Consider the following 13,606-nt stretch of genomic DNA (forward strand, 5'->3'; position numbering starts at 1 on the left):
AAAGATCTTGGCGACGCTGTCGCACTCGCTGTAGGGGATCTCGCACGTCACCATCTCCAGAACGCACATCCCGAAGGAGTAGATGTCCACCAGCTCGGTGTACTCCTCCTCGTACAGCTCTGGCGCCATGAACTCCGGCGTGCCTAGGATCGAGTGCGCCGTGTGGCTCTTCCCAACGATCGCCGCGAGGCCAGATCACCTATCTTCACCTGTGAGCGAACGGAGATAAGCGTTATTGTGGAAAAGATTACAAACAGAAACACCAGGAATATCGATCAAAATTGAGGATATTAGAAGTGGATATGATATTTGGGTCAGAGGATCGAACCTGGCCAGTGTTGCCATTGATGAACACGTTGGAGCAGTTGAGATCTCGGTGGATAATGCACGGTTCGTGGTTGTGAAGGTACTCGAGGCCTTTCAGTATCTGGAGCGACCACTTCTTGACGGCTTTGATCGAGACATGGCGGTGCAGCTTCCTATAATCGCGGAGGTTGCCGGAGGTGCAGAACTCGGTGATGAAATTGAGCGTGTTGCTCTCGCCGTCCGTCCACGCTTTGTGCAAAGAGATGATGTTCTCGTGCCGCAGAGATCGCAGTAGCCGCACCTCGGCAAAAAGCCGGTCCATCATCGGCAGATCTTCGGTGAATCTCCGCAGACGCACCTGGTTCCAAGCCACTTCGATTCCCTCCTCTTGATCGAAGCCACGGTACACCTGCTTCACGGAGCCTGAGCCAAGCAAGTCGTCGTATCGCCCGAATCGCCCGGTGGGATCGATCTCCACGAACGGCTCTGCATCCTTGTCCGCCGGATCAGCTCGAACCAACGGCATCCTCGAACAAAAAATTGCACTGAAACGTGAAAAAATCGCTCTCAAATCTCCGGAAACCCTAAATCCAACAACGCCATAAACCCTAGCACAAATCGGTACCTGAAAGGCTGAAAGTAACGGGATCGCGATCAAAACTCAGGGATCAGATGAAGACGAAAACGAAGCAGATCACGAGGAAGTAGGAGGTTCTCGATTCCTTGAGATACAGATTCGTCGAGGCCATATAAATCGCGATCAGCAGCCTGCAAAAATCCCTAAAACCCAATTAGCAAGATCAAAGCTACACATTCAGGATCCAAACCCTAGAGCGCGATCCACGCGCTGAATTCAACCGGCAAGAAAAGAAGGAGATTCCCATGCTTACCTATCAGAACAGAATCCAGCGCGTAGCGACGGAGAATGATCGGAGCGGCGGCGGAGGATGAAGGGGGAGGCGAGCGCACACACGTAAATGAAGAGTAACACAGGGCGGTCGGTGGCGGAACGAGACGAGGCCAAACTATGGCGGAGGCATATATTTATAGGGCACGGGTCAAGGCGCCAAATTGACCAAGTTTTCTTCCGAAATATTCTAAACGGTTTTAAAATTAGTTTATTTCGCGCATAAATTTGCTAATTCAATTATATTGTTTTAATGTTTTATTGGTAATACTAAATAATCTGCATTAAAATTAAACAGAATTTTAAACGGAATGCCCACAAAACAAACTCAAAATCCCAACATTATTTTTAAAATTAAAATTAAATAAAACTAATTTAATAATATATTCCTTATCTTTTTTGAGATAGTAAAGAGTCGATTAAATTTAGAACAGAAATATAAATATTATGTCTTTAAAGTTGAGTTAAATATTAAGATTTTAATTAATATCCTTTAGATCATTTGTAGATTTATTATTAATTGTTTTTTAATTCCCTTCTAATTTAATTTGGGTTTGCTATCGGATTCCCTAGTTGGATCCGAATATTTGATCCGACAGGAGGTCGTTTTCTGGTCGTCGTTCGGCGTCTCACTCACTGTTATCGCTAGGGTTTCGACGGCGCCTGAGCTTGGATTGGTTTAGTGCATTAGCGGGATGGCGTCCTCCGCCTTCATGCAGATTTCCATGGCCATTTCTTCGAGATCGTCCGATTTCTTAGGCAGCCATTCTTTCACCGACAACAACAGGTTCAGGTGCATTGATCTGTCCATTGATAGCAAGGTTGCAATTACCTTTTTTTTCGTGTTTGATTTATGGCATTGTCGTAGGTCCCGTAAAGTGTCTCTTCATGGCAGAAAACTTGGAGTGTGCAGGTGTGTGTCAGCTCAGTCTGCGGAAGAGACTGGTAACATATGTTTTTTTTTTTCTGTTTGTTCAGATACTCTGCGGCCCTTCTTGGCTTCGGATCTTTATTTGACTTTTTGCCTGGTTGACAAATAGATCGTCCCTCAGCCTTGCTGGCTGTATTCTCGACGGCTGAAGAGTCGGTTTGAATATCATGTCCACTGTCAGTTTTTTGTTGCTAGTAATGGGTTGCCGTTCACTCCTCTTTAGCTCTGTAATCTTGAGCAATTCTCGCCTCCACACTTGTGTTTTATGGTACAAATATTTTAACTGTTAATAATGATTTTTTTTATCTGAACCAAAATGTATATGAAATTTTGTAGAATTCGAATATAGAGAAGGAAAGAAACAGAGGCCATTGGATCCGTTCAATTTGGATGGATAGAAGATGCATACAATATAGATGACAGGAAAAATATGTAGCAACTTTAAATCTCTCTTTAAGTTGAGCTTTCTAAACAAGGAAACCAAATCCTTAACTCCGGACAACTTGAGAAGAGGAATTTACATAATTCAACTGACCCCAATTTCTTTTCTTAACCTTATTAATCACATTTCATTCATCCTAAAAGATTAGTTAGAAATTTACAAAGGAACAGAAAGTTGGTCTGGCTTGTTCTTGTAAACTAACCTCTTGGAGAGGTTCATAGATATATTTTGTCTTGGCAACCTAAATTATTGCACTATTTATACCAATTCTTGCTTAACAAAACCAAGATCTGTAGTTGGTGGTAAATATGCAACCTGGTCACCTGGTTCTTCCAAATTTCCACTGTTTTATCTCCCATTTTGTTTTTTATTCCTGTTACAAGATTGTAATAAGATAGTTATTGTTCAGTTTTCTGTAGTCATATGTTAAGCTTAACTACACTAAATTGGGAAGACATTGAATCATATTTCTTAGACAATATTTTTGCAGATTTTGTTTAATATTTTTCTAGATTCTTGATGGTTAATGTAGAATTCTCAAACTCTTCTTTTGTATTTCTAATTTATTTCTCCATCTTCGAACATGTATCTAATTAGATATATGAGTTAATTTTTTAAAAATTTATTACTTTTGTTAAACTTTGTTGGATATGCCATTAAACTCATTGCTTTTGCATATACATGCTGGATATATATATATATATATATATATATATATATATATATATATATATATATATATATATATATATATATATATATATAAACTCATTGCTTCTGCATATACATGCTATATATATATATATATATCCTCCTTGATAGTCTGTTTTCTCTACTAAGACAAGTTTACTAAGACAAGATGCATGATTACTTGTAAAACATTCGGATAATGATTATTTACACATTCAGCAAACTAAAAACATAAACATTGTTATGAAGCTTACAAGACGAAGGTTACAAGAAATTCAAATATGGCTAAACTTCAAGCAGGTTATCTGTTCCCAGAGGTTAGTTTCCCTTTTAATGTCTTTTTAAAGAGCTGTTCTTGCTCTCAAACACTCATTGTTCTTATTTTTAATTATCTAGCATGGAGTTTCAACCACTACAAATCTTTCCACATAGTTTTCCGATTTAGTTAGCCATGATTTTACTCTCAGTAGTTAGTCTGTTTGCATTGCCATTGACTTTTATGCGAGGTCAATAGCCATTTAGGTTCAACCTCTTACCACTCAACTCAATCAAAGTTGGCTTACGTTTGTAAAATCTAAGCATAGGATAAATGTGATTTTTATTTTCTTTCTATGTTAAAATTTATAATGCCGAGTCAAAATTGTGGGAACACCAAAGCATAGCCAGAGACCCAAAGTTATGGAAATTCTAAGTTTATATCCATGTCAAGATTGTAGTACTTTTGAGGATCTTGAAAGTATATTTGATTTTCATATGTTGTTACTAGATTCAACCAAAAAATGTATGATATAATATCTATTACTTACCACATCTTTGGGCATAGCCATCTATTCTGTTTTCTGGATGGCAATGTGACATGTGACAGCTGTGTTTGACATTCTGGTTGAACAAATGTTGCTAAAATTTGGTTATGTGCATAACGTTGTCACATTTATAACCTTTAATCATGTATGGAAAATCCACTTGGTGACTGTGGTTGTTGCTTGCAATGCTATAATACTTATTTGGATACTGATACTTGTTTTGTAGAATGTTAGTCCAATTTCTGATTTGCTTCACATTTATAGTGGTGGAATGCTAACTGTGAACTTAACAACTTTCTTATTTGCCTCCTTGTCTCGGTTATATGATAGCTGTATTCAAACTAAATGCTATAAGTTTCTAGAAATTTATTTGTCAGATGCATTTTTCCTTCATTTAAGTTGCTTTTGAATTTATATTGACAACCCTGAAGCATCATATGTGCTTGAATTTAGATTGCTAGAAGAAGGTCAGCGCACATGTTAAAGTACCCAGATGTGAAAGTTATTAGCCTTGGCATTGGTGATACCACAGAACCCATTCCAGAAGTCATAACTTCTTCCATGGCCATGGTATTCAATTAGTATACCTCACATTTTTCTTAGCATAAAAAAATCTTTGAATAACATGGTGATATATTATCCTCTTACTGATATGATTTTTGATTACATATATCTTTGTTATGGCGGTAACAACTAGAATCAAATAGTTTGGAAGTGGTTGTTTTTGATCCTAACATGTGTTTGTTTGCTGAAGTGTTCTAAATTATGTCAATTGAAATCTCATAGATAATGTTTGTACAAAGATTGTGCTTAGTAAAACTGAAGAATAGGTTTGTATATGCCCGTCATGATTTTTTGGGCTGTCAAATATTATGCTACTGAAAATTGATTCAGCTTGTACATTGCATATGGATGTACTGAATGGTTGAGTTTGATTCTTATGAAATTTGGTTTAGTTTTGCCTTTCAGATTGTACATTGCAATGGATGTACTGAATGGTTGGGTTTGATTCTTATGAAATTTGGTTTAGTTTTGGCCACTGTTACAAAAGTTTAGTGGGGTCAGCTGATATTTTATATTATTATTACAAATCACCTGTGTTTAGTAATGCTTTGAAACATGGATCGTCACATTTCCTGCATGGAAGATTTCTGAACTTGGACTATGGCATGCAGAGGGCGCATTCTCTTGCAACATTTGAAGGTTATAGTGGTTATGGTGCTGAACAAGGGGATACGGTAACAATTGTTTTTGCAATGTCATGTTTCTTGTTGATTCATTCATACTCATTGCTTAGTTTCCTTCAACATTTTCATGCAAAACCTTTCTGATCATTATGAAAAAAACGATTCAAGTGCAAGTTGTTGTTTTCTTCTTGCATTTAGAGTGGATAAAGTGCAAACAAAACTCTGCTTTTGTTTGTCTATTCTCCATGTGATCTTAGAATAGATTGCAATATATGGGATAGGTATAAACTCGGATCATGTTAGTAATATAGAAAGGAAGTGACAGTATATCGAAACTTGGAAAGATAATATGTGATAAGGCTTTTAAACAACCTATGTGTAATATGCCAAAGCTTGAAAAAAAATAATGATGATTTGATAGTGCAAGTGAAGCAACCTATATGTATGATAATGCTAGATAGTTTAACTATCCCAAACTATATGTATGATAATAGATAGTTTAAGTATCATTCTCAAAATAGTTGTTCATGTCTTCATTCACAATTAAGTAATTGAATAGCATTGTTTCATTATTTGTTATCAATAGATTGTGTTAGCTAGGATAGTTTATTGAGAAGGTACACTGAGAATTTATGAATGACATTCACGTCACATGTCTCATTAGTGATAATACCGACAACATGCAAATCATGTTTAATGTCATAGCTAGATTTAGTTATGACATCATAATGGTTCTTTAAGATTGCAACATGAATTATCCCCTAATCCTCCTCTAATGATCGAGTATGAGATGATTACAAGTTGTTACAAATTGATATTCCATTATGCTTTTGGAATAAGTGCTTGCAAGCATGGTTTAAAATTTCGAGCTGTGTCAAGGTTTTAGTCCCAGATCGAAACGATACAGTTTTGATACTGTATCGTGCCGTGCCGATATAGCTTCGGTATTTTTAAAATACAATAATATGTTAATTAAAAATAAAAAATTAATTTAAATATTTAAAAATAAAAAATAAAAATAATTTTTAAATATATATATTAAATTAATGAGATAATTTTATTAGGCTTTAATTCAGCCTATTTAAATTATCCCAATATAGCTAGGAGTTGATTAAAATTAGTAATCTAAGTTATTTAATTAAATCTAAGTTAAAAACCTTACCCCTCCACGCCGTCAACGACCTCGGGCCCACGCAACACGTCCGGATGCTTCGTCAGACCTGTGTGACGCCTCAGGACTCGTTGTCGAGCCCAGGTGACGCATCCGGACACGTCATGGCTCGCTGGCACCAAAGGCGTACTTGTGCCGGTGTCAGTTTGTGGGCAAAATGAGATGATTCGCTTGTATTGGGCGAAACAGCTTGAGATTTTAAACTATGCTTGCAAGTTCCTTTTGACCCATCAAATATTGGTGGTTTGATTTCATCCTGAATGCATAGGTTAAGGTTTTCTTATTCTTAATAGCTTGCAATATTCATAGCTGATGGGACCTTTTTCCTCCAGTAAATGGTAAGCCATCACCATAAATTAACAAAGTGACATTTCCATTATTCTAGCTAATGTAAATGTGAGATGCCCAAACATTTGACTTCTGTGTGGTTTTTATATTTCTTAGAATTTGTCCTCCATTCATCTTCTGTGAGAATGTATTACATGAATTCTTAGAAGAGCAAAAATAACACATTTGATGGTGATTTCTGTTGCTATCTTCATCCTGTTAATTTTTACATGGATTTTTTTTTCCAGTCGTGATGTTTACACAGAAGCTCTAACCTTGGTTAGACTTGATGCAGCACATCTGTTTTATTAATTTAATCATATTATTTTTTGTTGGTTCATATTTTTCGGATCAATAGGAAATGTTCAGTATTCTTAGGATCATATTATTTTTTGTTGGCTTACCAGACATTTGCCAGTTGAACTCTTTTACAGAAGCTAAGAGCTGCTATAGCTTCAACATACTACAAAGACCTTATTATTGAAGAAACTGACATATTTGTATCCGATGGGGCAAAGTGTGATATCTCTCGGCTTCAGGTTTTATCCTAGATTTTGTGGTCTCCTTCCATCTTGATCTACTAATTTTCAGCTAGGAAATTTTAGCTTATACCGGTGAATTTTTTCTACTTGTTAGTTGTTACTTGCTATAATTTTGCCCTATATGCTTCTTCACTAGAATTTGGAGATTAAAACAGTTTGTGTTCTTATGCCTAATGACTAAACAACAAATATGTTTTACCCGCTTACATTTCTGGCAGCTTCTATTTGGATCTGAAGTGAAAATGGCTGTTCAAGATCCCTCATATCCTGTGAGTTCTAACTCTGTATATTTGCATTCTGTTTTCCTTTTGAGCAATAGTATTCCTGTGTATATTCTTTGTTATCTGGAGGAATGTCAATATGCATACATCCTATGGACTTATCTATTTGTTCAATGGCAATATTTTTTTTCTTGATTGGAAGTTATTTAATGTCAACTTAGAGAACTTCATGTTTATTGGTTTTGTCTGGTAATCAATATGTAAATTTTTGCAAGCTGTGCTAATGGTTTATCGTTCAAAAGCCCTCACATCCTGTGAGTCTAACTCTGTAGATTTGCATTTTGTTTTCAGTTTGCATAGAAGTTACTTTATAATGTTGTCTATCAATAGTATTCCTCTGTAAATTCTTGTTTATCTCAAAGAATGTCAATATGCATACATTTTATGAACTTATCCATTTGTCCAGTAGCAATATTAAACTTCATTTTGATGTTTTCTTGATGGGAAATTATGCTAATGGCAACTTAGAGAACTTTATGTTTATTGTTTTTTGTCTGGTAATCAATATATGAAATTTCTGCAAGCTGTGCTAATGATCTATTGCTTACAGGCATATGTTGATTCAAGTGTTATCATGGGACAAACTGGTTTATTTCAGAAGGATATCGAGAAATATGCAAACATTGAGTACATGAGATGTGTACCTGAGAATGATTTTTTCCCTGATTTGTCAAGTATCTCACAAGCTGATGTCATCTACTTCTGTTCACCAAACAACCCAACAGGGTCTGCAGCATCGAGAGATCAGCTGACCCAACTAGTTCAGTTTGCAAAGGATAATGGGTCAATTATAGTTTATGATTCTGCTTATGCTATGTATATTTCAGATGACAGTCCTCGTTCTATCTTTGAAATCCCCGGAGCAAAAGAAGTGAGTCCAGCGTCAATTTATTGTCACTACCCAGAAATATCAGATGTAGATTATATATTTGATCTGATCATACCCACCCTCATTTCCAGACAATCCACTTATGCCATGACTCATTATAACAGCATTCTCAAGTATTTAACTTAGGACATACTTATATATGTAGTCAAGCTAATATTTATCTGTTAAAGAATAAATTTCTTTTCCTTGCTTATGGGGTATATTTCTGACTTTTAACATGCCAAATGCTACATCCGGATCACAAAATAACCTTGGATCATAAGAATTTTCATGAAAGTGCAGATATTGCTATTATATCGTCCAAGGTAAAAGCGTCAAAAGTAGTTAATCTTGACATATAGATTTGTGGCTCATTTGATTGAACTGATTATGAGAACATACAGCTATAGTATCTTGACAATAGCCACAGGAAGGGAAAAGTGGGCTGCTCAGCAGAAAAGAAAAGAGAGAAGAAAACATGGTTGAAGCTAGTGAGAAAGGGAGTGGCGCAATGTGGGACTAAAAGAGTCAAGCATGCGAACTTCGTATGTCTTTTAACTAAAGCTGCGTACCTAAATCAGTGTCTCATGGGTTGGATCTGCTTTGAACAAATTCTGATGTATTCTTGCTGACCCAAAACTCAGCCTGTTCATAGGAACTGATTGTGAACTGCTAGCAGCTCTCGATCTTAGTACCAATTATGATGTAGGACAGTAGGAGAGACATCCACCTCACATGGAGTATCCTACTTGATGGGGCTGTCACATGAGTCTATCCTAGTACTCCCCTCCTTGGACTTGGCAATTATTGACTTAAATGTTGTTTGCCCCTCCCTTAACCTGTGTCTGCAATGGCATCTAAGCTGTAAGGAACAGCATACCTTGAACAATATCAACATCAAAGTTCATTGTCTCTATCCAACTAATTGATGGCTAATGTCCTTCCTAGGTCAAAATTCTACAAATTATAAATTCTATGATTGTTTCTGCTAAAATTCGATCTTATCATTTTGAATTATTATTTTTATTTTTTATTTTTTTCTGGAAAAGATCTCAACCTGAATTCTTGCTTCCTGCACCAGTACCACGTCTTAGAAAATGGTACGAAATATTAAGGAAACTACTGAGACATACATTATTATTGTCCATCCATTTGCAATAGCTACTGCTTTCTTATAATTATGATCAGATATTTGCTTGGAATGATATAACAATTCATGTTTGGTAGGTAGCAATTGAAATATCATCATTTTCCAAATATGCTGGTTTCACTGGTGTTCGCCTTGGCTGGACTGTGATCCCAAAGGAACTGCTTTTCTCTGATGGTTTTCCTGTTGCTAAGGATTTCAATCGAATCGTATGCACATGCTTCAATGGTGCATCAAACATTGCACAAGCTGGAGGTCTAGCCTGTCTCTCTCCTGCGGGTTTGAAGGTCAGTAGTTTTTATGCAATGTTTAACCACATGTCATAAGCATTGCAGACTCTGATTGCTTCATGTTTGGTTCAGGCCATGCAAGACACTATTAACTTCTACAAAGAGAATACTAAGATCATCATGGACACATTTAGTTCACTCGGCTTCAATGTTTACGGTGGGAAGAATGCTCCCTATGTCTGGGTACAGTTCCCTGGTCGTAGTTCGTGGGACGTGTTTGCCGAGATTCTCGACAAGGCACATGTGGTTACTACACCCGGAAGTGGATTCGGACCCGGAGGGGAGAGCTTTGTCAGGGTCAGTGCTTTTGGTCACAGAGAGAACGTTTTGGAAGCTGCCAAAAGAATCAAGCAACTCTACAGATGAGAGATCGATCACTATTCATCTCCATTTTAAGAACAAATAATGCAGGGAGATGAACCTCGTAATGATTGGAACAATGAGCGTAAGAGATTGAATCATGTTTTTATTTGCTGAAGAAAGAATCTTGTTCTTATTATTCAGTAGCGAAGTTTGTAGAATGATTCAGGGTATTGCAGAAAGGTGCTCAGTTTATTTCATATTTTCTATTTCCTTAATTTTATATATTGGAAAGATCTAAAAAAAACATATGGGTGAAAAAAAAATGCAGAGCTAGCTAAAGCTGCTGCAGCCTGCTAATTTGGGTTTCAATCTGTTATTTTCACATACCCTACTCACTAATGTTGCGACTTAATGAGTGATCAATGGCTTTAAAGATTGCATTTAATGGACCATTTGTCACTAAGAAAGTCCTTATCGAATCGCAGAAAGAATAATACCGGATAATTGAAGACCCCATGAAGATTCCTTCCGTCCCTTTCACGCAACAGAATCTGTACACGTTTGAGGTCAAAGGGGTGATGTGCAGACATCACTCCTTTGACCTCCTCTCCAAAGCCACCCAACCGGTCCCTTCTTAAGTGGGAAATTCAATTCCTCCCTTATCGACCCAACCGGTCCCTTCTTAGTGGGAGATTCAATTCCTCCCTTATCGATACGACTCAAATCTAGTTAAATTTTATAATATTTAAATGTGTTTGATAACGTAATCAAAATGAATTTTAAATGAATTAAATTATTAAAATAATTATTCAAGTATATATTTTTTTGAGTTTAATTTGTTGAAAAGATGATATTGAATTATAATAGTTATGATTTTATAACTGCTATAATATTTATAACAATTATAATTTTATAACGCTACAACGTGAATGGTAAGTAAACATAATTGAATACATAGTGTAACAATTAGTAGTTACTATAATATAAATATTTTTAAACTTGTTAAGTATATTATAGTATAGCAGTTATAATTTCATATCTAATCAATTCAAAATTTAAATAGAAATAATAATAAAAATAATGTATTAGAGAACAATTGAATAAGTATAGATGAGTTACAGGTGAAATTTATTTCATCCCTTTCATAATTCTTAAAAAAAATGATAGCGGTCTTTTAATTTTTGTCTCAAAAAGTATTCTATATAAATTTTTTTTCTACTCTATAATTGTTACACTAAAGTAAGAATATATTTTTAATTAAACAATATAATAAAATATCTTTTTTGAAATATTTTTTATTCATATGTTAAAAAAATTCTTTTTTTTTAATTTTAATTTTAATTTTAATTCTCAGTGTTTGTGTTGATGAATAATCCTTTTACCATTATGGTCCATTTCCCTGTGCTACCGTGCAGGCGACTCTGGTGAAGATGATCCATGCACAGACTCTGTTTGAACTTTTGCTCTGGCTCTTGGACTACAAAAATTGGAGGCCGCTGCTCTTCTTCAGGTACCTCCTTCCTTGTTCCTTCTCTTCTCTCGAGCTAGATCAGTTTCAGATCAGCGAGAGGACATGCTTCCTGTGGGCGGAGTGAGTCCTGGGACTGTGGCCGTCTACTACGCCGGCGGCGAGCTGAGGGCCATGGAGAGGAGGTTGAAGGCGGCCGAGCTCGTCCTGAGGTGTGCGATTACTCTCTTTGGGGTCCTCACTGCCGCCCTGATAGGTTCCAACACCCAGACCAGGGAGTTCTTCTCGGTGGAGAAGAAGGCCAAGTTCACTGACATGAAAGCTCTGGTGTAAGCCAAGGCCAAACCCTCTTCTTCTTCCTCTTTGTCCTCCTATACGAACCTGACTGGATATATTTTGCAGGTTCTTGGTGGCAACGAGTGGAGCAGTCGCAGGCTACAGCCTGATCCATGGAGTCAGGTGTGCGTCGAGCATGGTCAAGGGGAGCGTCCTCTCGAACAAGCCCCTGGCTTGGGCTATCTTCTCTCTCGATCAGGTTAACTTTTGAAGTTCTTCTTCATGTTCGTTGAGCGATAAGTACCATCCAAGATTCCCTGCAGGCAGTGGCGTATCTGACTTTGGCGGCGGTGTCGGCGGCGATGCAAGGGTCGGCGCTGGCGAAGTTCGGCCAGCCGGAGCTGCAGTGGATGAAGGTGTGCGATCTGTATGCGAAGTTCTGCAAGAGAGGAGAGGAAGGCTTCGTTTGCGCCGTCCTCGCCTGCCTCTGCGTGGTCACTGTTTCCTCCGTGTCTGCGTTCAACCTCTTTCGCTTGTATGGCGAAGAAGCCAAAGGCAGCAAGAGCAGCAGCAGCAACAGCAGGACTGCGAGAGAGAGATGCTTGCCCTGGTGATCTGTAGCAAGAATGAACATCCATGGCTACTGCACTTTCAACCTTGTACAATAATTTTCTATGTATGAATTAAGAATATGCAATGAATCATGGCAAAGTTAGACAATACCTTCCTGCGTCATGATCAATTGTAGTTTCTTGATTTACCTCCTCATAGATGATTGTGATAAATTCCACCCAGTTGCAGAAAAGAATATGCAATGAATGTGGAGGCTGTGCTGTGGCGTGTTCTTGGCCTGTCTTCAACGCACATACAATAATTCTCATTGGGAAGGGTATTGCCCTTCTTTGAATATTTAAGATAAGAATATCTAAATACATTTCCCTCTCTTAGTCCAATTCAGATGATCAAGGTAAATAAGTAATAAAAAAATGTTGATTTATTATGCTCTATTGGTTTGCCTTAACTAGTTGATCAATTTTGACTTAGGTCCAACATAAAACCATTTGTGATTGAGTCACATCAGATTTGGGTAGTTGGTCCTAACCAATGATTTGTCATCTTCCTTAGAAATACACTATTTAGAAAATTGCTCCAAGTTTAGAATACTCTTCTGTAAAAAGGTGGAATCCGCCACCTTAGCGGCCCCACACGGTCAGTCCCACGACCATTTGTGAGGAGGTAAATCGAGAAACTACAGTTGGTCACGACACAGGAGGATATTACCTGGTTTCGCCAAGATTCGAATCCTTGCCCTCTTCTGCAAGTCTGCTGCGTCGTAACCAACTCAGCTATGTCCCAGGAGCGTAAGTCTAGAATACTCATATCTTGTGTAGCCATTGCTCCAAGTCTTGTATAATTTACTTCTTGAAAATCTGTGAGCTTGATGAGTTGCAGTCATGTAGAATAATACATTTGAAAGAGATGCAATCAATCAACTATATAACATTACACCAACTACGATGTTATATGAGAAAACAGAATTATCTAATGCTATCTTTTCCCATAGAACAGCACAAAGAAAACAATATTGTAATAATTAGAAACAACTGGAGTATAGAAAATATAAATCGAGCAAGGTACTTTTGACCATTATCTCTCTAAAAGTGATC

General features: G+C 37.2%; 2 protein-coding genes and 1 pseudogene across 4 annotated transcripts; 2 read left to right on the plus strand and 1 right to left on the minus strand.

Moving 5' to 3' along the window:
- Nucleotides 1–3: 3 nt before the first annotated feature.
- LOC141835595 (putative serine/threonine-protein kinase WNK11) lies at nucleotides 4–832 on the minus strand (the record flags this gene model as incomplete). Its single annotated transcript, XM_074722985.1, is given in 3 exon segments — nucleotides 4–194; nucleotides 197–209; nucleotides 329–832. Coding segments are annotated over 3 exon segments (708 nt in total), but the record flags the coding sequence as incomplete, so codon positions are not given.
- A 1,037-nt stretch (nucleotides 833–1,869) lies between these two features.
- Nucleotides 1,870–10,452, plus strand: LOC141835697 (putative LL-diaminopimelate aminotransferase, chloroplastic). Of its 3 annotated transcripts, none has more exons than XM_074723069.1 (10): nucleotides 1,870–2,006; nucleotides 2,082–2,158; nucleotides 3,526–3,593; nucleotides 4,533–4,649; nucleotides 5,255–5,317; nucleotides 7,199–7,303; nucleotides 7,525–7,575; nucleotides 8,138–8,458; nucleotides 9,683–9,889; nucleotides 9,965–10,452. In XM_074723069.1, the coding sequence occupies exons 1-10, from the start codon at nucleotides 1,909–1,911 to the stop codon at nucleotides 10,256–10,258; spliced, it is 1,401 nt and encodes a 466-aa protein (XP_074579170.1). In that variant the 5' UTR covers nucleotides 1,870–1,908; the 3' UTR covers nucleotides 10,259–10,452. The 3 variants fall into 3 exon arrangements, with proteins under 3 accessions (XP_074579170.1, XP_074579173.1, XP_074579171.1); XM_074723072.1 differs by having other exon boundaries at nucleotides 2,109–2,158; XM_074723070.1 differs by having other exon boundaries at nucleotides 1,870–2,000.
- Nucleotides 10,453–11,570: 1,118 nt separating this feature from the next.
- Nucleotides 11,571–12,636, plus strand: LOC141836707 (CASP-like protein 2B1; annotated as a pseudogene).
- The last annotated feature ends 970 nt before the right edge of the window (nucleotides 12,637–13,606 follow it).

This window comes from Curcuma longa, chromosome 10, assembly GCF_044706935.1.
Source record: "Curcuma longa cultivar G26 ecotype Majalengka, Jawa Barat chromosome 10, ITB_CL_G26_1.1, whole genome shotgun sequence".
Lineage (NCBI taxonomy): Eukaryota > Viridiplantae > Streptophyta > Magnoliopsida > Zingiberales > Zingiberaceae > Curcuma > Curcuma longa.

What these genes read in the sequence shown, in the direction of transcription:
- LOC141835697 (XM_074723069.1), top strand. Translation starts at nt 1,909, where the DNA reads ATGGCGTCCTCCGCCTTCATGCAGATTTCCATGGCCATTTCTTCGAGA. An exon ending in GTGCTGAACAAGGGGATACG is followed by an intron (nt 5,318 to 7,198) that starts GTAACAATTGTT and finishes ACTCTTTTACAG; the next exon opens with AAGCTAAGAGCTGCTATAGC. An exon ending in AAATCCCCGGAGCAAAAGAA is followed by an intron (nt 8,459 to 9,682) that starts GTGAGTCCAGCG and finishes CATGTTTGGTAG; the next exon opens with GTAGCAATTGAAATATCATC.